General features: G+C 34.3%; 3 protein-coding genes across 5 annotated transcripts in view; 2 read left to right on the forward strand and 1 right to left on the reverse strand.

Moving 5' to 3' along the window:
* LOC126378393 (uncharacterized) overlaps positions 1–27,321 on the forward strand; it is a 263,924-nt gene that overhangs the window by 173,052 nt on the left and 63,551 nt on the right. The gene's annotated exons all lie outside the window — the stretch shown is intronic.
* Positions 1–27,321, forward strand: part of LOC126378478 (aldo-keto reductase AKR2E4-like) — a 117,818-nt gene that overhangs the window by 18,164 nt on the left and 72,333 nt on the right. The gene's annotated exons all lie outside the window — the stretch shown is intronic.
* On the reverse strand, positions 9,781–26,574 carry LOC126378537 (protein quiver-like). Of its 2 annotated transcripts, none has more exons than XM_050026968.1 (6): positions 26,387–26,574; positions 25,029–25,165; positions 18,047–18,106; positions 17,220–17,267; positions 11,095–11,241; positions 9,781–9,983 (listed from the first exon to the last, which is right to left on the reverse strand). In XM_050026968.1, the coding sequence occupies exons 2-6, from the start codon at positions 25,051–25,053 to the stop codon at positions 9,781–9,783; spliced, it is 483 nt and encodes a 160-aa protein (XP_049882925.1). In that variant the 5' UTR covers positions 25,054–25,165; positions 26,387–26,574. The 2 variants fall into 2 exon arrangements, with proteins under 2 accessions (XP_049882925.1, XP_049882926.1); XM_050026969.1 differs by having other exon boundaries at positions 25,029–25,170.

The following is a 27,321-nucleotide window of genomic DNA, read 5'->3' on the forward strand; positions in this document are numbered from 1 at the left end:
GCTCGGAGTAGGAGTCTGCTTCGAGGGTGGGGGCTTAGGTTTCTTCATTCATCGTCATCACCTTTCATCATTAATTATCATCAAGAAAAAAATACATAAGACATGACTGTATGGGCATAGTTCCCTTTGCCTTGCCCTTCGGGGAAAACCAAACCAAAAAAAAAAATCTCTACCTACAGCTATTTCTCTTTATTTTTTTCTAATCTTATTTAGTATTTTAAAGCTATATTTAACGAGGCTAAACTAATAAGTATTTGGGTGCCAAATAGAGTAGGTACCATTATTATAAGTAATAAAATAAGGAATTTGTGTATCTTGTAAGGCACAAAATTATGTTTTTATAAGACAAATATAATGAAATAAAAAATAAAACTTCAATAGTGTTGCACAACTGTCGATACTCAAAATATCGATACAATTGTTCATTTACAAGTAGACACATTTTTTATCGATATTCACTACTGCTGTAAAACTACATCTCGATACTGAAATGTATTAATCGTTAGTTTCATTTCCGATTTCTTTTTAAGGCAGCCTTTAGCTAGCAATAAAAGTCCGCCATTTTGCTTTATTTTCAACAAGTATTCCCTCCTATTTTAATATATATCCTATTAATGAAGACTGTTAACTATAATATTAGTTAATTGATATTAAATAATTAGTATTAATTGTTTGCTGATTGTATTAATTATAATTTGAAGGAAATAAAACACATTTTTATAACAATACCTCTATAATTATGGCACTTCATATTAAAAAAAAACTTTACCTTACAATCCAATTTTCAAAAGCTTTGAAAGGAGAGATGAGTAAAAGCATCGAGATTTTTAAATGACAGAACTTTTTGGGGTGTTTTTCTCTGTTAAATGGTGTAAAATCCAAAAAAAAAGTAACAATCAATCTGTATCAATCTTTATAATACACAATTTATAGTTTCAACATGATTTATTGCTTTACAAAAATAAGAAGACTGTTTATGATTATAATACTACCCGCAAAAACTGATTTGTTAAAGGAACATTCTACAACTTAACCTATTTTTCCCCAATTTTTAACAGTTTTTATTTTATGACGCATTGATGATCCTTGTTACGATCACCATGCGAGAAAAACACCTTACAATTAGACAAGAAATGTAATAACAAATGTTCTTAGATCAAGAAGGAGAAGAATAATAAATTTGTATTCAATTACACAGTTAAAATCAGCTAATTTCTAAATACATAGGCAATTTTTACTTCTTCAGAAGGTACATATTTTAAATAAAAAAAATTCAGAACGTTTCGAAGGAATTTAAAAAAATAAATTCAAATATTACTTCTCATTCAACAGACAATAACGAACATACTACTTATTAAGGCGAGTTTCTCTTCATCGTTTCTGTTAACAACAAAGCTAATAAATCAGTAGATCTATTCTGTAATGTTTGACAGCTTCGGTTGATAACTGAGATCTGTCAAAAATATTTTTTAAGTATGTATCAAAGATAAACTTGTAGAAAGGCAAGTTCATCCGTGATGACATTAATTTAACTTTAATTTTTGACAGATCTCAGTGGTCTACGCTGAAAACTTTACAATATAGTCCTGCAGACCTTAAAAATAGTCTAAAATGTTTTTATTTAAACCTCTTCATTTTTTGTGGAACATCGTGTGAACATGAGAAAGGTCTGATAATTTCACCATATGTGGTTTTGTTTCACGAAGCTAGCGACTATCGTTATATTTTGATACGTGTCAATTCTAGCCGACCGAACATAATTTTAATTCAATTTGACAGTTCTAAAACTAGCGCTATATCTTCCTTACATTGGTGCTAATTCCTGTAAATACCATCTAATTTTATTTTAAGTTATATCTGTCATTTTCTTATCCGCCGAAAAGGAAAGGGACGGGTAATCGACAAGCATAAAATTTATGGAACACACGTCAATTTTAAGCTCAAATCTAAACCAACCGTCTAAAAATTTTACATCTGTCAATAACCCGACACATTCATTTACTCATTCTTCCTAAAATTAAGAGCTGTGAATCATCCGTCCCTTTCCTTTTCGACGGATATGAAAATGACGGATATAACTTAAAATAAAATTAGGCGGTGTCTCCAGGAATCGGGGCCATTATCTACCTACACCCCATTAAAAATAGCTTGATTAGAATAACAGCAAAACAAAAAGATGTTATAGGTACTGCCTAGTGCGAAACTATTTTTAACGAGGTATAAGCGATGGATGGTACTATTTTTAGAGCTGCAAAACCAAAATATAATTATTTTTTGTCGCCAGTAGATAATTCACAACGACTCGCGCGAAGCGAATATGCACCCAGAATTGTATCTATCATAGAATCAGAGTTCTAATTAATCTAATTTTTCAACGACCGCGAACTAGAAATCGCGTGGAGTAGAAATTAGAACTGTAATTCTACAAACATTAAGGGCGCATTTAATCGATTCGCGGCGCCCTATGTAAATTGTTCTTAAGAGCGCCAAGACACATTATATCTTTTCAAGTTATCGGACCCTTGAGTATAATTCGACCATCGATAGGCGTTCGTGTCATAGTTAAACAAACAAACGCATTTCGATAGTCGAATCAGCCGGGTATCCGGTGAAAAAATCTAACATGTATTGTCGTTCTAAGTCACTAATATAAATGGCCTAATAACCACTGACATACTATAAACAAATAGTGACGTCATTACGCCGATTGCGACTAAATTCGCATCTTGACACGCCGTCGCTTAGTGACAAGATGCGCGGACACTTTTTTTCAGGGATTGGTAGTCTATTTGTTTATATAAGAGGTCAATGCTAGTAAGAAACTAGACTTTGACATTCACAGCTTACAAATAATATTGCTATTTTCAAAAATCATCTATTGATCATTTTTATTGGTCATCGACTAAATGTCAAAATCTGTCGCGACACTTTTACCATTTTATGAGTATTCGTTATGTCTAGCCTACGGTAACTTAAATATTTTAAATAGCCAAAATAGTCGCTAGGTTCAAAGTGCTTACTCTTATTCTTGTTTGACATTGTAAAAATAATTCTAAAACTGTAGCATTCGCCATTGGCGTGGAAAAAGTAGCAATACTAGATAGTTTTATCGATTTTATCAGCAGACATATCCATAGTTTGGCTTTTTAGGTTGAAATTATCGATAGTTTGATTACACGCGTATATTAGTACTAGTGTTGTGAAACTATCAATAAAATCTTCTATAAAACATCCTATCGATAGGCCTATCGATATATTTTTGAATTAATTATAGAATATATTTTTTTATGTCAACCAAGAACACGAGCTCAGAGGAGTGTCGACGCGGCCAATCTCACCAAGCATTTAGCTTGTGTTAGTAAAAAAAACTGGTGCAAAGTTAAAAATACAAACAATACTATGGATAAACCTTATCGTCTCAACGGTATTATCCATCTTAATATGTCGCCAAAGAACAGGTTTTTAATATAGTAGGTTTTTTTTTCAAGGGCATCATTGTCTTGTCTGTCGCCATTTTTATGTTAAAAACTTTTCCTTGGCGCATAGTACATGCTGTTATTTAGTATTACATACGTTAGTCTTTACAGAAGCAATTTTGAAGTGGTCTTCACAATAACGAGTACTAAATTAACACTGAAATTATGTCGCAAAATAACTTGAAATAAATATTTTCTTAATTCTTTTTGAGATAATTCAAAACCCGTTTTCTTTTAAATAAAACGAACATTAAAATATCCGCAGATGTGTAAACCACTTAACATAAGTGTCAAGATATGTTAAAAATCTAATTGACTATAAATACGATATTACCTACGCTAATCCTCGTAAACTTACATACTGTAGTTTACTTAAAATATTATACATTGCTTGGTCTTACATATTATTGAGATTTTAAAGAAAGAAACATTTTATTATTCATTTATTTGTGACAAGAAATCTGCATCGTAATTTTAAGAAAAAAGACATATTATTTTCGCTGCCAAAAGGCATATTTTATCTTATCTTTTACATTTTTTTTTTGTTACGAAATGGCTAAGTAAAAAAGTAGGTAAGTAATCAAAAACCAAGCAATGTAATTTAAGTAACGTATGCAAATCATTGCGAGAATTAACCAGTAAGTTGGAATAGCTAATGTTTTTACTATAGTTAATATGCGTGATATGCAATGTAGAAACGTGGAGGAAGAATATTTTAAATAGTTTTTAATCTGTGTTGAAATATAGTTTTTTATTCACCTTTTAATCAATTTCAAAAGTCGAACTGTAGCGGCCATTTTGACATTTTAAAAAAGAAAATAATCGACCAATCACAACCGTTGTTTTATCACGTGATCACTCGTTTTGGCCAGTATCATGAAATTCGATGATGGCGCTCGGAAAACAAAAAATATATTTCAACACTACAATGTATCCTTAAAAGTAGTAATAATTTTAGTATTAAATTCAAGCAATAAGGATTACTTAGGACTTAAGTATCTAAATAAGATAGGTTCAAGTTAGCTGTAACGTAAGCATATTAATGTGTACGTAGTTTAATAATAATTCATTATTACTATGTATTTATTTTTTTAGTCTTGTCTTTTTATGGTTGTTTATTATAAAAATAACACACTTCAGTCCGCGTAGCATCCTGTCCGTATATCGCACGCAACGCGATAAAGGAGCCAATGAAATTGACTTATGTGTTACGTAGCCAATTGAGTTGGCTCGTTCACGGCGTCGCTCGACGAATCCGAGCAGCACGTTACGGCCACTGTCATTTATAACACAAATATTAAAGCCATACGACCATGTAGTCAAAAATAGAGTTGTCTGACAGTTTATTAGATAGTCGATATTTAAAAGTTACAATATCGACAGCAACTATTTCCAACTCTTTTTGACTATCGAACAAAGACTGGGACACGACAAGTGATGACAATAATTCACGAAAACTTTATACATTAAACAAAGCTTTTCGATGATTTTATTTAACAATATAACAAAACTGTATTTCGTAATAGTAACAGCTAACTCAAACAAACCCAAGAAAAGATCTATGAAGTAGTAATGTTGCCATTGTCATTTCACATGATTATTTCAGACACAAATAGGAAATTATTTAAATTAATCATTGCATTTATTTTCATTTTATTAGACGTGACTTTATTGTAGGTTTGCCTTCACTACTTGGCCGGAAAGGAAACCGTTATTAATACTTATCAAGATATTTTTCTTAGTTATGGTTTGACTTTTTCAATACCTACTCATATTATTTTCATTTGTAATTAAATAGAAACCATAACAACATTGCAAAACAAATATGGATGCAATGATCTTTAAAAACAAGACTAACTGTCTATTTGGGCGATATCTGTCAACCCTTAGATTGTAAATTCAATGACCATCTCTGTTAAAGAAATAAATATTTCTAATTATTTTTTCAAAGATCGAACTGAGTGGATTAAGATTGAACTCCCAGAAACCCCTGACATAATTCATGCAACGACTACATACTTAAGCATATAGGTCGAGTTATTAACGTGAAGCATGGATCATCGTACTTTCGGATGATTGGGTGACCAATCAATGTCCTAACCAATCTAGGTATAATTAAACAACAATTTTAAAACATTACCACTTCACAGTCCTTTTGGGTGAAAAGACCCCTTTTCCTTATTATTCGCAGCATTCCAAGGTGTCATATGGCCGATGAGAAGCCTACAGTGCATCAACATGCCAAAACCTTGCACCATGAGATTACTAACCTTAATAATTAATTATAATTTGATAAAAAATAGTCAATGATCGTTACACATGCAACGGGATCGCCGGCGGCCATTTTCTTTTTAAAAAGGAAGATATTTTTCTATCGTTAATTAATAAATAAATACCTAAAATGAGATGAATTGGGGCTCGTCGATATAGTATCGATTTTTTGGGCAGCACTGGTTTTAAAAGGTAACTGATATTAGACCATGTACCAGAGTAAGACGTGTAAAACAAAAATCTCGTTATTATAAATATACGAAGAGACTGTAAAAGTAGTGTTTCTCCAACAAAGCGACGACGACATTTTCTACGTGACGCGTATGTACACAAGGTGTTAGTGACATCGTAACGAATACTGACGGGGATGATTCAGCTCATGATTCTGAGTTAATAAGTGGTATTTTCAGCCGAAATAATCATGAAAATGTAAGTATTTTGTTCAATTACTTTCAGATCCATACTTTTACGACGGAAAACTCCACCAGATATCAATTCAGAATCATGATCTGAATCATCCCTCAAAGTTTTCGTTACGATGTCACTAACACCCTGAATACTCTATTTTATCTGGTAATATTCGGGTCGCAAGCAAAAACAGCACATTTTTTTTATTGTTTGTTTTTAAACTAAAGAAAAAGTGTATGACTACTTCGTTGGAATAAATAAGTTATTTCGGATATCACATTTTGTAAAAAATAATTTGTGAGCTGGATGAATTTGAGTGGTTACAAATATTTTCTTTTTAAAAGGAGTATGGCCGCCCATCATTGTCCAAATTAATCTCAACATACGTGATTTCTACAAGTTTCTAAGATTATCAGTAAATAACAAGTATATAGGAAGATTTGAAACTGATATAGTAGGGTTTTCTATACCTAATATTAATAATATAATTCTTTACATACAATTTATTTTTATTTTTAATCTGGCTAAGCTTTGCACTCATTGGTTAATTATATTATAATATACCTTATTCAATATGGCGATATAAGAAAAACCGTACGCCTATCTCTAAAATATTATAAAAAATAAAAATAATAATTTTAATTAAATCCCTATACAATTTTATTGCTGGTGACTACCTAATGTTGTCTTCGTGTTTGAATAATATTTCTATGCGTCTATAATTGGCCAGCACACGAAAGTTTGTTTTAAAATAGCGCCGCAAGGAGCACTCTTTTTGCGCAGCTATCGAACTGACGTCTAATATCACTTTGTTTCAACATTTTGCAGCGTCAGTTTTGAGAGCGTAAATATGAAATAAAAATATCGATCTGCGAATAAGCACATTTTTCCCTGCTTTGCAATCTTTGAGTGCAATTATTTTTACTGTTTTAATTTAACATTTTAACGGAAATGGTGCATAAAATCTTTGTGATTTAGTGCATATTTTAATCTATAAAACAGTTTTCTATTTAATCGATAATATTGTTGCCCAACATTAATGAATTTTGCTACATTTCAGGTCCATTAGATCGATAACATCGATAGTGAGCTATCGATAATTTGGCATCTCTAATTTAGAGACAAAGTTAATGATCTACTAAACATCACGTGCCTATTCAAAATTAATAAAAAAAAACCGCAATAAAGCTGTTTCCCATTATAAGAAAAAATAAACCAAAACAATATTTGTATTTGCATTAAACACTACATCGATATTTTTTTCTCATACAAAGATCGATATTTCTTTTTCAATTTCTATTCATTATAATTCGTGTCCAGCCATTATTAAATTAAAAACTAAAAAATACTTATTATATCTTCTGTTCGCACACCTAACAATAAAATAACGATTATAACTTTTATACAATAACGATTAATATTACTTGGTGTTTCTTTAGTTTAAAATTATTTATTACCGCTAGTAACACTAAATATATCGTTCCGTCCCCTTGCACACAACTTCGATCTAGCTATCTCGTTCTACACTTTACTAACCTAAGTAACCCACACACTCAAAAAAACTTGTAAAAATATTATTTGGTTATTTTAAGGCTGTTTGTGATATTTTTTTACCGTTGGCTGAATAAAAAACTTTCATTGCTTTATGATTTTAAATTCTGAATACTTACTTGCTCAATTTTCTTTTTTGATTAATTTTGTAATTCGAAAAACATTTTGATAATTTTTTGCTCGTATAGGTAACACAACCGATTATATTTTGATTCTTATAAAGTAATTTTGCAGCAAATCTTCATTGACCTAAACTTATTTTATTCATGTTATTTATATTCTTAGTCGATTCACGCAGGTTCATTCTTAACCAAACTTTATCAAAAGCAGTCCAGTGGTCGGTATTATTATCTTTTATTAATATATTTTCCTTAGATCAGTAGTTACTATTTTGAAAAAAGGCTTCCGTGGCGTCCAAGCTATTTTATTATGTAAGTAAGTATATTTTATATTTTTATTGTTTTATTTAAAGACTAAAGCAAAATGAGAGTGATCACGGCAAACTGTTTTTTTTTTAATTCAAATGCTTTTTTTTACTAGGAGTGTTTTAAATACAGCAATAGGTAGTTACTTATGAAATAGGAGCCTAATTTTTGTATACCTTATTTTACAAACGAACAAACCAACAGCCTTTATTTATATTATTAGAATCTCTTGTCTATACTACTCGGCAGTACTCGCTAGTTCTTTTCGAATCATTTTTTTTCTATCTAAAGTGTCCCACATCTATAAAATGTGCATCTAGGAGCGAATTCTAATGGCCTAAATTGGACCAATCATAAAGCAGCAAAGTCACAGCTTTTGTAATCGATCGATTCATCGATGACGATATCGATAAACTCTACTCGCGCATCACTATGTGACTGAGCAATATGTACAGGCTAATTTCATCAATAAATGGAAAACTCCTTTGTTTTATAGCTAGATTAAGACTAGGTTAGTAATTTAGAGCAAAAAATGCCGCAAACATGAGAGTTGCTTTAAGATGAAAAACGGGAGTCTAGCTTTTACAATACTAAGTTGAAAGAGTTTTTCACAGCGCTCATATGCCAATATTTGTTAATTCTATGACCTATTTTTTTTTTCACTTCATTTGTCTTTGAGATGTACTTACCCACAAAATAGACTAGTAAACTAAATTTTACGCTAAGTACCTTGACGTGGGACAGTCAGTTATTTTGACATTTACCTCAATAGACAAAATTAAATGTGTAGCAAATATTTGAAACATTAATCTGAGGGATAAATTGACTATTGAATACATTTGTGTAGATTAGGCAAATCGTCGAATAGAGTGAACCGAAAATTCCTAAATTTACGCTATCTGTATTATTTACTTGAAAAATTCACAAAAATAAAATAAAATCCAAAATCTGACTCGGACGGGACTCGAATGGGAATTATAAATTCATTTAAAACGGGCGATAAAAAGTGTTTATACTTAGTATTGTAAAAACCAAACGCCAATTCTAAGCTACATCTACGCTGGACGAAGAAAGGTTAAATCTCGTTCTATCTTATCGCCACACTCAAGTCGATCGATTTTGTTCAATCGATTATCGACACTTGCACATCACTAACGCCTGTTTATTAGTTACGTCCATGCATCGATTATCGATATCGATGAATATTTTAAAAAAATAGTACTGATGAGTTTATCGATATTGGACGTGTATTATGACCTAATTTCGTGTTGGTAAAACTATATGACGTATAAAGTTACAAGTTTACTGTTTAAGTTACAAATAATGTTATATAATTTTGTTGTATAAAACATTATTAGATAACTAATTTAATGGATCCTGAAAAATATTCTTTTTTTTATTTGGACACAGTCCCGTTGTTTTATCGATAACATCGACACCGACAATATCACAGAACTGTGTAAAAACAAACTAAAAAAACAAAATCAAAATCCATCAAGACAGTTCCATAACTATTTCCCGCGCGTTTTTGACGTCTAATATCGATAAACCTCAGTATAAAATTCGACACGACGCGTCATGTAACGTCATGACGTAAAACATCGAAAGAAAACCGATCGACTGGATCATGTGGCCACTAGCGTCCTACTTCACCTGAAGCATGCGCATGCGACCAACGCTAGTGCTGCGACCAAGGCTAGTGATGTGCCGGTTGTCGACGCTGTGTTACACATGTCCTCCTCACAAAAGCACATATGGCCATTGCCAGTACTTTCCATCATGCATACGTGGTCCACCATAAAGAGGTTTATTTGGAGTTGTGAAGTACAGGTGCGGCGAACAACCTCGTACGCTGAAATTAGAAAAAAAATAATTAGAAATCATGAATTAAACATAGGTCCTCCATCCTCTAGTTAGTAAGTAACTTGTAATTTATACCTATAACGGCCTCCGTGGTCTAGTGGTTGAGCGTTGGGCTCACGATCCGGAGGACCTGGGTTCGATCCCCGGTGGGGACATATCACAAAAATTACTTTGTGGTCCCTAGTTTGGTTAGGACATTACAGGCTGATCACCTGATTGTCCGAAAGTAAGACGATCCGTGCTTCGGAAGGCACGTTAAGCCGTTGGTCCCGGTTACTACTTACTGATGTAAGTACGTAGTCATTATATGAGTCATGTCAGGGGCCTTTGGCGGCTCAATAGTAACCCTGACACCAGGGTTGTTGAGATTGGTAATTCACCTCACAACCCACACGATAGAAGAAGAATTTATACCTATATTGATTTAAAAGATGTGTTGCTGTTGCAGTTTCTTGTCATTTCTTCTTCACACCCATAACACCTTGCGAAATGACGTAGATTAAAAAAAATTACATTAACGTTGACATTAATTACGTTGAATAAATGATTCTAACAGATTCCGTGGCCTAGTGGTTTGAGCCTTGGGCTCATGATCTGGAGGTCCGGGTTCGATTCCCGATAAATTATATAGGGGACACTGTCGAAAATCACTTCGTGAGACTATCCTTCGTTTGGCTAGGACAATGCAGGCTGAATCAATTCAATTCTTTATTCATAATATACGTCATCAAATATTTCCATGAGTAGGTACACATTATATAAAATCACCTGGTTGTCCGAAAAACTAAGATGATTCCGTGCTTTGGAAGGCACGTTAAGCCGTTGGTCCCGGGTTACTAGCCCAAATGTCTCCATCAACCCGCAGTGGAGCAGTGTGGTACTCCATACCCCCACCGGTTGATTCATACATAAACAGCCCATTTACGTCCCACTTCTGGGCACAAGGCTCAATCAACCGGAGGAGATATGGAGCATACTCCACGCTGCTCCACTGCGGGTTGATGGTTTGGGTGGAGTTTATGTACGTATGTAAAAAAATGATAACCTCTTTCTTTATTGAAGTCACTTCGTCTTTTTTAAGTCGGTTAAAGAACACTCACGGCTCTTGGAGTATCGCACCATCTTCACGCAGCACCCGTTGCAAGTTTGTAGAGGAGGTTGATCGCGAGGTAGTGCAGTGTAGTTGAAGGGGTCCTTACACCGATAGTCTGTCCAGCTGTCACACTCATAGCAGTAGATCGTTCGAGCTGTGGGCCAGAAATTAAATCAAAAAGTCAGACGGAGCGAAATCGATCGATTAGGAACATCACTAATTTTACTACTAATGTCACATTTGACAGTTCTATCTCCCGCCGTGCATTGAACGATGATCGGCATCAAAATAATCGTTTATTGTATTTGAACTTATCCTCTGTGCCTACCTTAGTTAGGCCATGAAATTACTTTGGCCAGACGCGTCAGCCTATAATTGATAGACTTACTTAAGTTCACTTATGAGTTTGTATGCATGCGTACACACAGAAATATTACGCGTCGCGATGCGGCTTTAAAAACTCTGGCTCCCTGAATCGTAATACTCGGGACACCACCACTACGTTTATTGGGCTTTTAACATAAAATGATCTTCGCGATTTTCTTCTTATGATAACCAAAGTACTTGTTGTATTAGTAAATAGTAAAAATGCCAAATCAAAGAAATGCAGACAATGAACAGGGGGGTTAAAATGCCACGTCAAAGCAATTCATCTAAAAAAGCAATATTGCTATTTTTTGACATTTGTATGCATATGCGCAACTGTCAAATTGCAAAATTGGTTTTTTAGATGAATTGCTTCGGTGTAGCCTTTTAACTCCCCAGATCTTGTGGCCATAGAATAAGGAATAATACTACACGCCACGACGATATTGTGAAATTACATCATGCAATCCACTTTTAATGCTTTCAGCACATGGCCGGTAAAGCGGACCGCGGTGCAGGATTTCGTAGCCGTTTTCCTGGTTCTATGTGGATTAAATTTGAAAGCACAATTGTCTTAAGCTTTACATGCTAGTGGCGCCATTAGATATATGAACTTTTCGAAACAAATTACAAAACCTAAGGGGTCTTAGAAAATATTATATTTTATGATATATTTTATTAGTATCTGACCAACTAAGGTCTTCGGCAGTTAACCTTACCGCTGCTGCAAGAATTAATCTTTCACATTTATCACAATAATATGATTACAACTATCACTGACGTTCTAAAATCAAAGCCGCAATTCAATATTTAAAAAAAGAACGTGTCATATATGATTTAAAAATAAAAAGGTAGAATATTTAATGGGATAATTATACAAAGAAACGCTTGTATTTTGTACTCATAGGCACGAAAGGTTGTTACCGAACACGCAAAGGCGGTGTACGTACATTAGCCTTCTAACGATTTATATGAGACCGCACTATTTTAAGTCTATTGTGTAAAGATTTAACTAAATTAAATTAAGTATGTGCCGTTTCTTAAATCGATATTCTTAATAGGTTTAGCGCATCACTAACAGACGTTACGACTAGTGATGTCATAAGTAACTTATCGCTAGTTATTTTTAATCGAAAGCTGTAGGTAAGTGCTACAATATCCATTTTAAATATCGTGGAAGTGAAAACCACGTAGGAAGCGCCTTTTATAATAAGCACATTCAAAGGTGGTTTTCTTCTACAAAAACCTTGATTTCTTTCAATTTCATTAAAAAGATTGTGGTTCGTTTTTTCAAAAAGGTACTTAAGTAAGTGGTTTTCACTATAGGCAACGATTATATACAAAAAATGGCAAGTATTCTGTGAATATATAACAACAAATTATTTTACAATTAATATTAACAAGACCGCGTAAAAAAGTAAGTAGCTATTACTAATAACGTTTCGATTGAAAAAACAATAAATATAAAATTAGTACTTACTTAAGTAGGTATTATAGTATTTTTAAATTAAAACGTTTAATACTTATCTGATCACGACTGAAATACACATAAGCAAAAAACGTAGAAAAAAAATAAAGTGACTAAATAGGTACTTATTTATTTTAAAACGACAAATAAATAAACAAAAATCTCTTTTTAGGATATGTTTGTCTACTTATTAAAAAAAAGTTTAGAATATTTCATAATTAACCGCGTTTATCCCGTTTTTATTCCGATGTCCGCTTATCAGTTTTAGGAACTTATTATCGCTATAATATTAAGTATAAGTACCTATATTTTTGTCTTCACTTTATTTAGTTTCCCGTTTAATATTCACATCCAGTGTTACCATATGAAATAAACACATTAAAACAAATACATTTAAGTACGTGATTCAGGCAGGCCTATTTTTATTTTGTACCTTTGTCAGCTTTAATGGACGAAAATAAAAAATAAAGTGAAATTGACCTAAAGTTTATTTTTAATTGCGCTGGCTGTATAAATGTGTTTTACTTACATTTCAGACAGAACTCAGTATTTCCGCCGAAGTTGTCAAAGATACAATGACGCCAATTCGGACAACGACCAACTTAATTTTAACTTAGGTAATTTGACAGGACTAAACCTAACTCTATCTCTTTTTTGCAGTTATTGTAAAAGGACGACACTAGTTTATAGCAGAAGAGCTGTCAAACTGAAATGAGAGACCTTCCTCAAGGAAATATAGATGGCGCTGTAGTCATGAGCAATTTTATGTACCCACTTTAGGACTCTGTCGCACTGTCATATTTGACATTTAATGAGACTGACGGTTTAATTTGTCAAAAAAGTTAATGTGAAAGGGTTTCAAAGTGTACATATTAGTACTCATGACCGTACGTGCACCTGTAGATTTAACGTGATAATTACCTATTTTCTTATTTCTCGGGTACATAATTATACAAAAACATGATGTAATATCAGTGGCATATATATAAAAATAATTGTTGCTTAGATATGTACAAAAGTATGTTGCTACCTACATTGCTTCTCTTTATTTTGATCAGAATAATAATGGGTGGAAGATGTGTTGTGCCTGGGTGTAATAACAATGGTCATCATTTATAGCCAAAAACAGAGATAAATGATGCACATGTCTGTTTTCCATGATAGGTTAAACGGAGGCAACATTGTAGGAACGTTGTCTGGAAAGTCCCTCATTTGGTTAAGTTTGTGTCTGCCAGAATTAGCACCAATGTAGGCCTGCGTGCAAGCAAGACTCGAAGCTTTACCTAATTACAGTAATGTGCTTTATCATGCTGTGCGTCTATTCTTAAATATTGCTAGTGACGTGAATGGATTGAATAAACCAAACATTTCTTCTCTTGTGTGGGTTGTGAGACCTGAGATGATCGATCTCAGCAACCCACCAGAGTATTGACACCTAAGACCTCAAACACTGATACAAGAACCCGCACTATTAATTCAGAAGTTAAATTGTCCACCAACTCGAAGAAGGCAGGTACTTAATTAAAAACCAGATCCCATAGCGAGGCGTTCTGTTGTACAATTACTTCTATTCAAAGAGATCTATCTACTCTACCACAAACCGTACAATTCACGATTACTATTGCACCTCTGCTTCTAAATGTGTTGCGCATCTACGAAATACGTTGCTAGTGTGAAAATTAATAAACGGTTAAGTTGGTTAGTTATTCTAAATAATAAAACCTCTCTCAGTGTGAGGTAAATTTACTAAATCTACGAGCCAAAGATCACTGACCGACTGACTCATCACGAAATCTCAGAAACCACAAGTGCAAGTCTTAAACTTTGCATTGGGGTTTCTTTTATGACGTAGGGACTAACTAAGACGGGATTTCGCGAAATTCAACTCCTAAGGGGGTAAAAAGGTGGCAAAGATTGTATGAAACTTCTGTAGGTGATTTCGCGGAATGAAGTCGCGGGTAACAGCAACAGCAATTTAGTAAAAACTAAATATAATCGGTTTGTTAAGAATAGGCACTGCAACCAAACTTTAATTCCTGGAAATCTATTCTTTTCACTAGACTCGGAGGAGTAAACTGGAGGAAATATAATCCAGCAGATGTTAAATGAGGTCACTGTTTTCTAATTTGGCAACACTGATATAATTTTAACCAATCACATGGATTTATAGTCTCTGTCTACTAATGAAAACGACGGATTTTAAATAAGTATATTTTTTTATGATATATTACAAAAAGATGCAGACGAGACACTTGATTAAAGGTGGTCCTCGTTGCCCATTGACATAGGAACATCAGCCCCCGCAGCATGCTGCCCGCATATCGCACGCGTTGCGATATACAGGTTAGTCACACCGAAACTAATACTGAGGGGGATGATTGTCATCCACTTGAAGATTGAGTGGAAAATTCCACTTGATATTAACTCAGAATCATGAGCTGAATCAGCCCGTTCAGCATTCGTCCCTGTATGAGCTGATATAATTGGTTTATCACCGATTTATCATGTGTTGTTTGTGTGGATTTGGCTCATTTATCGCGTGCCGCGCGATGTGTGGGTAGCATCCTGCCGCTACGAGTAGAGGTGCTGTCCATGCGTTAGCTTTTATGTTGGTAAAAAAGGTTGTTATATCTCTGAAAAATCCTAATACATCTTTTGCTACAAACTATTATTTAAAACTGCTATCTAATTTGCTATCTACGTAGGTACTCTATTATGAATTGCTAAATTTATTCATGAAATATTTCATCACTGGATACGGCTTCAAAATTGGAATCATTATAATGTAGAATACAGAACTCGACTTACTGTGAACACGAATACTATACGAATTTACTCTGAATATGTTTATCGTGGTTGGCAAAGCGTTCATAGTGGCCGCTTGCTTAATAATGTATATACGCGAGCAGTACATTTGAAATGCAGAGCAATTGCAGTGCCGAGATTTGTTTCTCTAAAGTTCTTTTATTTGTCCCGTTCTTTTATTTAGCTTAATACCAACAATACATAGCCTACGACATCGATAAGATTCTATCCATTGAAGTAAAATATGTTAGATTTGACCAATCTTCTGTACAAAAGTAGTCCACAGAGAATATAAATCACTCGATAGACATCTGAGATCTGTTAAATATCTAAATTTAATTAACTTCAATGATAAACTTGTAGAACGTCAACTTTGTAATTAGAAACAATGTAAAATTAACTTTTCTACAAGTTTATCGTTGATAGGTAATTATGTCACATTTTAAATGACTTTCATTGTGATCTTTGACAAATCTCAGTTGTTCACTGAGTTACAGAATAGACCTACTGAGACGCTACAGCCTAATCTAAAAGTTCCTAAAGTTGCTTTTAAAAAATCACTTAACTGCCGTATTATCGCATTTCTCCATCGCGATGTTTACTGTGATTGTTTTTACAATAATTAGAATCCAAACTATCTACTACCTACATAGATAATGATACGTTTAGAATGCATAATATTTCGTATTATTTAGAGCTCACGGTATTATTGTGAAAAAAGCTAATAGAATACTTTTATACAGTGCACTATATCTACAACTACCTTTAGATTTTGTAAGAAGCTGGGAAGGAAGCGACACACATCAAAAGCAAAACTAAAAAAGCATCTGCGGGGTCGACCAATTGGCGCAGCGTATGCTGTATACTTGGATAAACGTCGCACGGCTATTGGTCGATGCCTGCAATATTAGTCGCGCCGTGCGCGTCAGCGTAACCGTGCAGACCCAACTGCGATATTATGAAAGCCTCCATCAAAAGTCAAGAAAATAATAAATCGACGGAAAAAAATCGCAAACGTTTTACATAAGTTTCCTTATACAAATTAACATAAAGTAAGCCTTCAAATGATGGAAGCCTTCAAATCCGTGAAAATGCTCAGAAAACAAAGAAAAAAATATATTTTTACAAAACACAATATTTTTCTTAATTTGAATAAAAAATAAATATAATATTTTTCTAAGGAAGTATGAACGTATGTTTGTCGATGTGTGTAGGTAACCCAGTCTACGGCATTGTGTGACAAAAAATAAATAAAAAAGGTGTTTTATAATGCCTCAATGCTGCTGCGAAGACTATTACTTCTTTAATAAATAAGTATATTTTTAAATATATTATAGATTAAAAATACTCCTAGGTGTATAGGAGAAATATTAAGCGAATGAATGTAGGTATCTAGTTGTGTTTTAATATAGTACAGCACTTGGAAGCGTCAAAGCGTTTTTAAATATAGTTTGAAATATGTATAATATTCGCTCTAAGAAGATAATACTTACTTTGGCATTCCGCCTGAACAAGGGGGCACAGAGTAAGGGCCCATAATGCTGAAAATCCATGCGTCAATTAGTAAAAAAGAAAAAGAATATTGAAAAACAAAAGTTAGGTAGGTACACAGAAACTACAGATTTCTAGACAGAAAAAGTGTACGATTGGAGAGAGAAAGATTATGTTAGTCCTGTAAATAACTGAATTAAAACTACTTGTTTTAAAACAAAAAATACCGTAGACTGGGCCCAATTTATTCAAACAAAAAGAAAGAAAACAATACTGTAAAGAGATAACGTTCTGAAACTTACCTAAATGTTTTAAAGAAAGTAAGTTTTAGAACGTTGCTTACCGAGAATAAAAGTACTACCAGAGTTTAGTGTTGTTTTGCTGTGTGATCAAAAAATCAAATTGTTGTAATCTGAAAAAATACACGTCAGTTATTCACAGGAGTTAATGTTTTAGTGTTGTGTAAAAAGAAAAGGGTTCACACAAATCTTTTGCTGGTCAGGTCGCTAGTGTCGTGGAGAAAATTTTGGGGCATGCAAAAAAATACCCATAACTCGAAACATGGCAACACACATTCCTGTGGACACTCAAACACATAAAAAATGTAAAATTATTGCAAACACATCGGTTATCCCAACACTACATAGAAATACTAATCGACAGACTCGTTTCAACTCAAACTGCGCGTCACTACAATAGTGCTGTGACGGATATCGATAGACCGATATCGATAGTTTTAAATGTGTTTGCAACTACACATTCACAAACCACATCTAGACTGGACATCTATGGACGTATACATATTGTTGTGTATGTCTGTGTGTATTACCAGTTCTGATGCAGGAGTTCCCTTTTACTTGGTCCACTCCGAACCATGACATCAGGAGAACTGAAAAACAGAAGACAGAGGATTTAATTTAAAATAATAAACGACTTCAGCTTATGTTTTGTTGTTTTTTTTTTTTGTGGTCGATGTTCTGGGGGTCTAAAATGGCCACAATGATTCAATTCATCTTTAAAGCAATATAAAAAATTGACATTTGCGCATGTAAACGTAAGTGTGCAACGCAAACAAATGTCAAATTACAATAGGGTATTCCTCTTTTAGATGAATTCTTTCTTCTTCAATCGTATGGGTTGTGAGGTGGATTACCAACCCCATCAACCCTGGTGTCAGGGTTATTATTGAGCCGCCATAGGCCCCTGATATGACTCGTGTAACGACTACGTACGTACGTAATTCTTTCAATGTGGCCTTCTAACCACCCTGATTTTCTTAGCGTTATGATTTATGTCTTATTTACGAAATCTGAATCTGTTAAAAATGGAATGTATACATAATTCTAATCCATCATCATCAGCCAAGTCGCACAAGTGAAATCAGGGGGTTCAAAAGGCCACATTGAAGCAATTCACCTAAAAAATCAATAAATATTGCAATTTTACACTTGCGCATATAAAAATAACTGCACAACGCAAACAAAATGACATTTAATGTCAAATAGCAATATTTCTGTTTTGATGAATTGTTTCAATGAGGCGTTTTTAGACCCCCGGGTATCCCATGCAAAGTTATGACAAGGTTAGTATTAGATGGAACGAATTGATTGATAACCCATAACGCTTTATGAAATTGTTTTTTTTTATCGAGTAGCCCAAAGAATTGGCAAAGTTTACCGATATGTGGGCAGCATACTACGAGGCCTGGGTTAAATAGGCCACATCAAAGCAATTCGTCTAAAAAAGCATTATTGCTATTTGACATTTCTTTATATTGCGCACTTACTTTTGTATGCGCAATGTCAAATTTCAATATTGCTTTTTAAATTAATTGCTTTGATTTGACTAAAACCCCTCTGACCTGGATACTGCAATAAGGAACACAGACATCTTAAAACGCACATCATTTGATCCGACTTCAATCAATTTATTGTTACGAGTACGACATTACTTAGGTATCTCGTATCTTCAAAGACATTATTTTCGTCATGCGCGTATTTAATAGCATTTATTTTTGGTAGCCCAATTATAAAACGGTTTAGGCCGAAAATAAGATACCTATCACAGAGTTGACTTTTTGGCGCAAACCACATAATCATGGAGATTTCTTTTAAATATTATTAAGTAAATGAAAATATACGACAAGTCCGGGATAGATGGCCTTGACGGAGAGAGGGCCATTCGAACAACTCATAGACTGCCGTGTCATACGAATCTCTGCTATCTCAAAAAATGCTGTTTTGAGTAAATCGCCTTTGAAGTTTTTTTCAGTTAATCGTCTGTATAGTTCGTATTAAGTGAAATATCTGTCATCAAAATATCAGAAAATATTCTAAAAAGTACTCTGAGTAACAGGCACTTTTGATTTTTTTGTTTATTATAATAGTTTTTATTTAAATCGAGTTTAAGAGTTGTGCATGACCACTCTTCCATAGAGATGTGGTCACGCGGTCTGTGCAATATTAAGTTAGCAGAGTTTGGCACATGCAGCCGGTTTGTCATTATAACTTTAATCTATCTATGCTAATTATTAGTTGTAAGAGATGAGCGTTACAAGCTTTCTATAAGGACTGCTTTTTGGGGATGCCCGGGTTGAGTAGACTAAGTGAAATGGATACAAGGAAAATAATTTTGATATCTGAAAAATTGGAAATATTAATTTACAAGTTGGGAATCCCTTTTTTTCTACCCTGACATACTTTTATGCTTCGTACACATTCATCAATCAGCAATCAGGAGCTCAGAATTATGTAATTTTATGATTTTAAATAAAATAATCTAAAATATAATTAATGTTTAGAAAAAATATATGTGAAATATACAATGAAAAAAAAAATGTGATTCCAACAGCATGTTTGCAATCATCAATCACAATGCCATAGCTTAAAAATGTTTTAGGCACAACCTTCGGATCGATTAATTCCTCCTAACAATTTTCATCACTCTGAAATCATCGACACACATGCACTACCCCTTACTAAAACATCTGTTGAACCCTTACTAAATTCAACCATCCTCAAGGCCAGCACACCACACCCCCTTGGAAACACCTTCCAGTAGTTCGTCGCAAACAAAATAATGTTTTCGTGTCCAAGAGTCTGCACCTTCCCATGACTTATTTTCTCTTTCTCCACACAATCTGCTAGACTGCATAACTCCCGCTCTCCCGAAAACTTGTCTGCTATGCAAGCACGAACTGTACCACACACGATGGAAGTTTGCACTGGCTCGAAATACACCCGCTGCTCTTTTTGCAGCCACAAGCGTAGAAGAGTCAATCAAGACGATCATTGCTGAAAATGGATCTCCACTCTCAACAAGAATGTACAAGAATGGATCCTGTGAAGTTTGTACTTCAGAGTAGGAATTTGGTTTTCTATTGCGAGGGACAACCCTCGAAGAAAGTAGAAAATAAAACTATAAAAACTGGCCTCCTCCGCCTCCTTCGTCCTCATGCCTCAAAACACAGCATCATATTTCACCCTTGAGACAAACATGTCAATAAACAGAACCAATGTTCTTGAAAACAACAATCACCACAGCTAGCCCGGGCATGCAAATAGCCTCCTGCACATCCACAGCAAAAACCTCGTCAACAGTAGGTACCTTCATTATTTAGATCGCCCTCTAAACATCTATGGGACTTATTCCACATATCAATTCCGTAGATGTTCAGAAGATGGTCTTAAAATTGAAAGTACTGCCAAAAAAGCTATTAGCTTAGGATCATATGTACAGACTATGGATGTGGAAACCAATCGTAAAGGATTATTTTTCGAGAAAGGCAGTTCCACTGAATGAAAAGTTTGTATTTTCAGGAAAAGGTAAACAGACATACCGTACTTCGTGACATAAAGGCAAAGCAGGCTGAGAAGTCCAGAATACAGCATCAGCAATCTGTCTCTGTATTGAACAACCCTTGCAACCACAAGAACTTGGCTTTGAATTGTGACAATTATACCTTACAAAAGAAAAATATAATTCTCTTCTTGGCCATGATGTGATCAATCAACTCGTCCTCACTTGTGACTGCAGAATACACAAAGCTCTTGCACCTGGAACCGAGGTACACCCTCATGGCAGCTGATACAGTTCTCGGTTGCACAGCGAACTCTTGAATTCTCGAGAGTAAAAGAGATTGACGATCTGACAGATTATCACAAAATCGACAACACAGACCATCAGTCCACAAAACCTGAATCCGTTTCGCGACAAACCACAAAAACCGCTTCCAAGGGGGTATAATATACATAGAACTCTTGAAGAAGCCGAACCCAGCAAAGGTTCAACAAATGTTTTACAAAAAATCGCATTCGGCGAACGAGAATCATCTAGGAACAAAAGCAATAAACAAAATAACCCTGTGCTCATGAACTATCTATGATTGTGATGCTGCAATTGATGATCAAAACTAAAAATAATATTAATAGCGATGATGTTATCGCTTGCTCAGTTAAGAAAATCCAGGGTTACATCTATTGCGATTCTTTATTCAACAAGAAAAAGTCACAAGACCTTATCATCCTCATCACATTTGAGTTTGCTTTCTCACAATAAACAGTTTTCCAGCTCAGTATAGTATCCTCACACTGCTGGTTCTTGCAAAACTCGATCCTTTGACCAACGGTCCCAGGTAGTATCACTGTTCTAAAGAAGTTTCCCATTCTTATTCAAACCAAAAATTTTTTCCCCTTTATGCCTGGTTCAAAGCATTTTGGGTCCTCGACTTCTCTCTCAGATTCAGGAAGTGTTTCCTCCCTGGGCGCCGGATTTGCAAGTACAAAGAATGTCGCGAATCGCTAGGATTACCTTCGTCGTAGTCACGCCAATCTATTGTAACTTCTAGTTAGATGAGTTAAGCGTGACCCACATGCAAAAAAATTAAGTTAGCAGACTTTGTCAACCTCTGTATCTCAAAAAGTATCAATAAATTTTAAAATGTTTTTACTGAACTATGTAAAGCATAGGATATAAACCCCTTTTGCACTGGTTATTCGTAACTCGACTATTTTAAGTTAGCAGACTTGTGCGTGACACGGCAGTAGAGCCGTTGGCTAGATGTTTTTTGGGTTCTGTTTTTGATATTTTATGTTGAATGATTGCGATACGAGGAGCTCGATGGCGCAGCGGTAAACGCGCTCGGTCTGCGATTGTTGAAGTTAAGCAACTTTCGCAGAGGCCGGTCATAGGATGGGTGACCACAAAAAATAGTTTTCATCTCGTGCTCCTCCGTGCTTCAGAAGGCACGTTAAGCCGTTGGTCCCGGCTGCAATAGCAGTCGTTAATAACCATCAATCCGCACTGGGCCCGCGTGATGGTTTAAGGCCCGATCTCCCTATCCATCCATAGGGCAGGCCCGTGCCCCAGCAGTGGGGACGTTAATGGGCTGATGATGATGATGATTGCGATATCGACGAAATACATGATTTTCAACAAGAAGGCGTGTTACACGCATTATAGAATATTACAAAAAAGTCCCGGTCAAGGAAATAATTAAGTACTTAAAATAAGAGAGATGAGATTATGTTATCTACACGGCAACTAGCAGCTTTATCGCTTAAAGCTATTTTTTCCAGTTAAGGAACTACAAAATGTTAAGTGTTTATTCTATGACCGGAGGCCAATATTGTGCTGTAAGTTAATTAAGAAGTTATTTTTACAAGCGTATACAGGGTGTTAGTGACATCGTAACGAAAACTTTAGAGGGATGATTCAGACCATGATTCTGAGTTAATATCAAGTGGAGTTTTCCGTCGCAAAAGTATGGAACTGAAAATTATTTGAAAATACACTAAATTTTTTATCAATCAATCAATAATACTAAAATAAAATAATAAAAAAAAGAAAAAATAATAAAAATAAAAATTAATACAATGAATTATGAATCTTTTTTTTTTTTTGATTGGTATTATGAATTTTCCGACAGGAAATTCCACTTGATAACACTCAGAATTATGGTCTGAATCACGTCACTAACAGGTCGTATATTATTATTATTCCTGTATATTAGTATATTTTCTGGCCTACATCATCCCACTGCAGGGCAAAGGTCTCTTTACCTTTCCTCCATTCCATTCGATCTTGGGCTTTCTCTTTCTAAGATGTCTAGTATGCATCCACCTCGTCACGCCATAGTTTATTTCGGCCGAGAAAAAGATAGACGATATAGGCCATCTTATTATCGAATTATATTTGTCAACATATTTCCCGTGGCCCAAATCTGAGCCATTTATAACGACAACGTCACCACATTTATAACATGATGCAAAGTATTCATAGAAAATCCACTTTCCAAGTTCATTTAAAAATATAAGAAGGTATATTCATAGCTCAAATAGAGGTGTTTTTATTGTCGATTGAAAGCGCGGGCGGTAAAAAAGCTGAGCCGCATTACTAAATAGATTCATTTTTCTTTCGTGTGGATTGTGAGTTTTTGAAGTTGATGACCAACAACACTATACCCCAAAAACCCTATTTTTCCCTAAAAAAGTAGCATGGAAAATGCTGCACCGACAAGAGCGTGGCTCTTAAATTGAAGATGATGTGATGTTTTTTACGTGCCAAAATAAAAAGAAAATCTATCTAGATATTTGTAGCATCATTCAGTAGCTATAATTTAATTTTAGCTTGTTTTTTTTTTAACAAAATTCTGCTTAACTTTTTTACTATCGGCGTTTTTTATTATCACAACTCTGGTGTCAGGATTAATATTTAGTTACCTATATTATTGGGTTACGATGAACCAGTAAGTAGTCTTCTAAGAAGAAGAAGAGTAAGTAGTTATAAAGGAAAGCAGACAATAATAGTCCATCGTTTTAGATACTTTTCCAACATGCCCTTGCAGATAAGCAATAAAAAATATCGCATTAAAATGTTGAAGTCCTCTTAGATTATTTGTCTACTACTAAAACGAAATTATTATTTAAAAATACTTTGTATACGAAATAAATTGCCTCCGAGTGGTCAGCAGTATCATAAAATAATAGTTTCAGTTGAAAATTTTGTGATTTTATGATCGTTAAACCTAAAAGTTTATGAGTTATTAAGCCGCCAACGTAGTCACGAGATGTTTTAAAACTGGGACAACGGTTAACATTTTTGACAGTTTTACCTGTTTCTTTTTTATTTTTGGAAAAAAATATGGTAAAAGTATTAGATCGTGCCTCCGGATTTTCGGAAAACTAAATATACCTAGAAATCGACGGGGAATCTTTTCATGGTTCAAAATCAGGTATTTATTTTGTGAAAAAACTTTTAGTTTTTGAGATAATCACTTTTTTTCTTGTTATTATTCATACTATACTAAAATTTCGCACTTTGACGTTGTCAATTAAAAAATTAAACTATCTGTATATTTCGTTTTTCGAAAATCTGGAGGCAGGATTGTAAACTAAACCCAACCAAAAAAAAATATTCAATAAGAGTAAGAATAAGCAGCCCGACAATTAGGCCACGATGCTCCAAATGTTTTTAGATAGCGTTATACCTTTTCCACAGGGTCTGCTTACCTAACCTGAAGATTTGACAACTCCGGTTTTCTACAGAAGCGACTGCCTGTCTGACCTTCCAACCCGAAGGGAAAACCAGCCCAATACAGGTTAGGTCACATGCATTTGTAATAATATGGGTTTCCTCACGATGTTTTCCTTCATCGCTAAGCAAGTGATACAAACATTAATTCTAAAATCATTGGTGTAGGCTCGTGCTGGGATTCGAACCTAAGACGTCACAGTGAGAGTCAAAAAGTTTTTTTCCACCTGGGCTACCACGGCTCTACGTTTTTGGATTAATATATAATAAAAAATAAGTACCTGGTACGGGAAATATCCAGCGCATTTTTCTTTACTTTTCCAACGTTGATCGCCAGCGTTTCCTTTCAGCTATCACCCATATTCAAAACTATGCCTCGGTCCTCTTCAATGGACTGTGACAATATCAGCCCTTGCATCTGAACTCAAGCAGAATTTAAAAATAAAACCGGTCCTCCAAAAGAACACTAGGCAGCATGGTCTTATGATCTTAGCCTGACCCTCAAATGGGCAAAAGGGAAAAAAAATAACAAGGCATTTAAACAGTTTTTATCTGTCTAAATGCTCTTTTTTTCCTCATTATATTTGGCCTAAAAATAGTAGGTAAAAATAATTTAAAATCAAATGTTTTACCGAAAATGTTGGTCAGTTAGTTTAGAATAAAAAATAAACCTAGTTTTGGATAAGCTTCAATATAAAATCTATTAAATCGATCACTGAAACAATCCGACAATAAATTAACCCAAAGGAACACAAATAAATGTCGATAAAATTTTTGCCAGCTCTAGTTTTTAAAATAACTATAAAACTATCTTGACATATGCAATGGCGGGAAACATCATTTTTTATACGTTGACTTCATATTTTGTCATCATAAATTAGCACACGTAACATAGGTATTATTAAAAAATAAAGTGTGTTTTTTCGTTATGGTAGCTGGGTTTTGGCATTATTTTTGGCCTACTTTTTTAATTTTATAAAAGTATTTACGTAGATACGTATAAAAAAATCTATTATGTTTGCATTCGTGTTGAGTAACGTGTGGGATTGATTGTGTAGTAGTATGCAATACAAGTATACAGTTAAAAATATACGTTTATTTTAAATTTCCCTGCAGACATGAGAAAACCTAATCTTCCTTTGTCAAGGTTACGTCAGAGATGTCAATAAATATGCTGAAAATGCGTCTACATAGTACATGTCGGCTCAATAAAATATATATCCATGTAATTATAACTTATTTTGAAGAAAAAACTTTCCTAACTGAAAGGGAAAACTTAGCATTGGCGTAGAAATTTTCCCCAGCATGCTACGAACGACTCGACTGCGCGACGGATTATTGATTTTACGTGAAATGCTCACTGCTGTGTTCCCTTAGCTCAGTGTTTACTAAAATCAACGAATTTATTTCTATTGTATTCACTAGTTTCACTATATTCTATTCATAAAACCGACATAGTTTTTTTTTCTTCAGTTATTGGCTGCATAAACTGCTGCAGTAAAAATAATACTTAATCGAAAAAATAAATAATTTATATACATTTTGAAAGAAGAATGCGAAATTAAAACTAAATGCCAGGGTTTTTTAAAGTACAACACTAAACCTATAATTTAATAAAGAATAATAATTTTAAAATTACCTAATCGTCACCGGCTACTTCATTAAAAAAACTGCAAAAATTACCCAAAAATAATCACTTGTCTTTTTTAACACAACGGATGTTATAAATGTTGTAAAATAAACATATTTTTTGTATTTTTGGGATCGTGGACTAGATTTCACGAATAATTTGCGAGGCCCATTTTCCACGGACAAAGCGGTCACTTCGTCGCGCGCTGAAAGGAAAACTAACAGGGTTGCCAGGTGCCTGAAATAAAATACCTACTAACAAATTATCGTAATAATCAAAAAAGAAATACAAAAGTAATGTTCAAATAAAGGCAGATCAATGCGTGATGCCCTAATGCGGGTACATATAATAGTTTATATTATTTCTATCTGACACAGGCCTCGACTATACTCTTAAAAAATAAAAATGTTAGATGAAAAAAATGCTTAGGTGTACTATTTTTCCGTCGGCAACACTGACACCGGCACTGAAATGACATTGGTTGCGCATTGCTGCTATGCGGAGGTATGAAAACATCACATATACCTATAACACATTTTATATAATCACGCTCTATCCCTTGCGGAGTGGATAGCCACCTATAACAACTCTCCATTGGTTATCTACTCGACTGCAAGCGATTCTTGTTAGCCCTGTTCGGAGAACGTGTGACTTAGATCGTATTGTTACGGGTTCGAATCCCGGCCCGGGTTAAAACCACTGAATTCGACTTTACGATTTTGAAGTCGTGCATCCCTGTGATGTGCTTTTATTTTCCGCTCCCAGTCCAGCTTAGAAAAAAGCATAATAGGTACTATGTAATTACTTTTATATCATAGTAACTTACTAGGTACTATGTAGTAGGTATGTTGTGTTTATGTGTAGTGTTCTTACTAGAAAAAAAAAAAACTGTAGTTAATCAGTGTAAATCTTTGATGAGAGTGCTTACCCCAACGGGAAATAGG

Source organism: Pectinophora gossypiella, chromosome 26 (genome assembly GCF_024362695.1).
Source record: "Pectinophora gossypiella chromosome 26, ilPecGoss1.1, whole genome shotgun sequence".
Taxonomy (NCBI): Eukaryota; Metazoa; Arthropoda; class Insecta; order Lepidoptera; family Gelechiidae; genus Pectinophora; species Pectinophora gossypiella.

Coding starts and splice junctions, on each gene's coding strand:
- LOC126378537 (XM_050026968.1), bottom strand. CDS start 25,053: ATGCGCTGGATATTTCCCGTACCAG. Junction 18,107..25,028: donor CTGGATATTTCCCGTACCAG/GTACTTATTTTT, acceptor TCTGTTTTTCAG/TTCTCCTGATGTCATGGTTC. Junction 11,242..17,219: donor TGTTCAGGCGGAATGCCAAA/GTAAGTATTATC, acceptor TCTGGCCCACAG/CTCGAACGATCTACTGCTAT.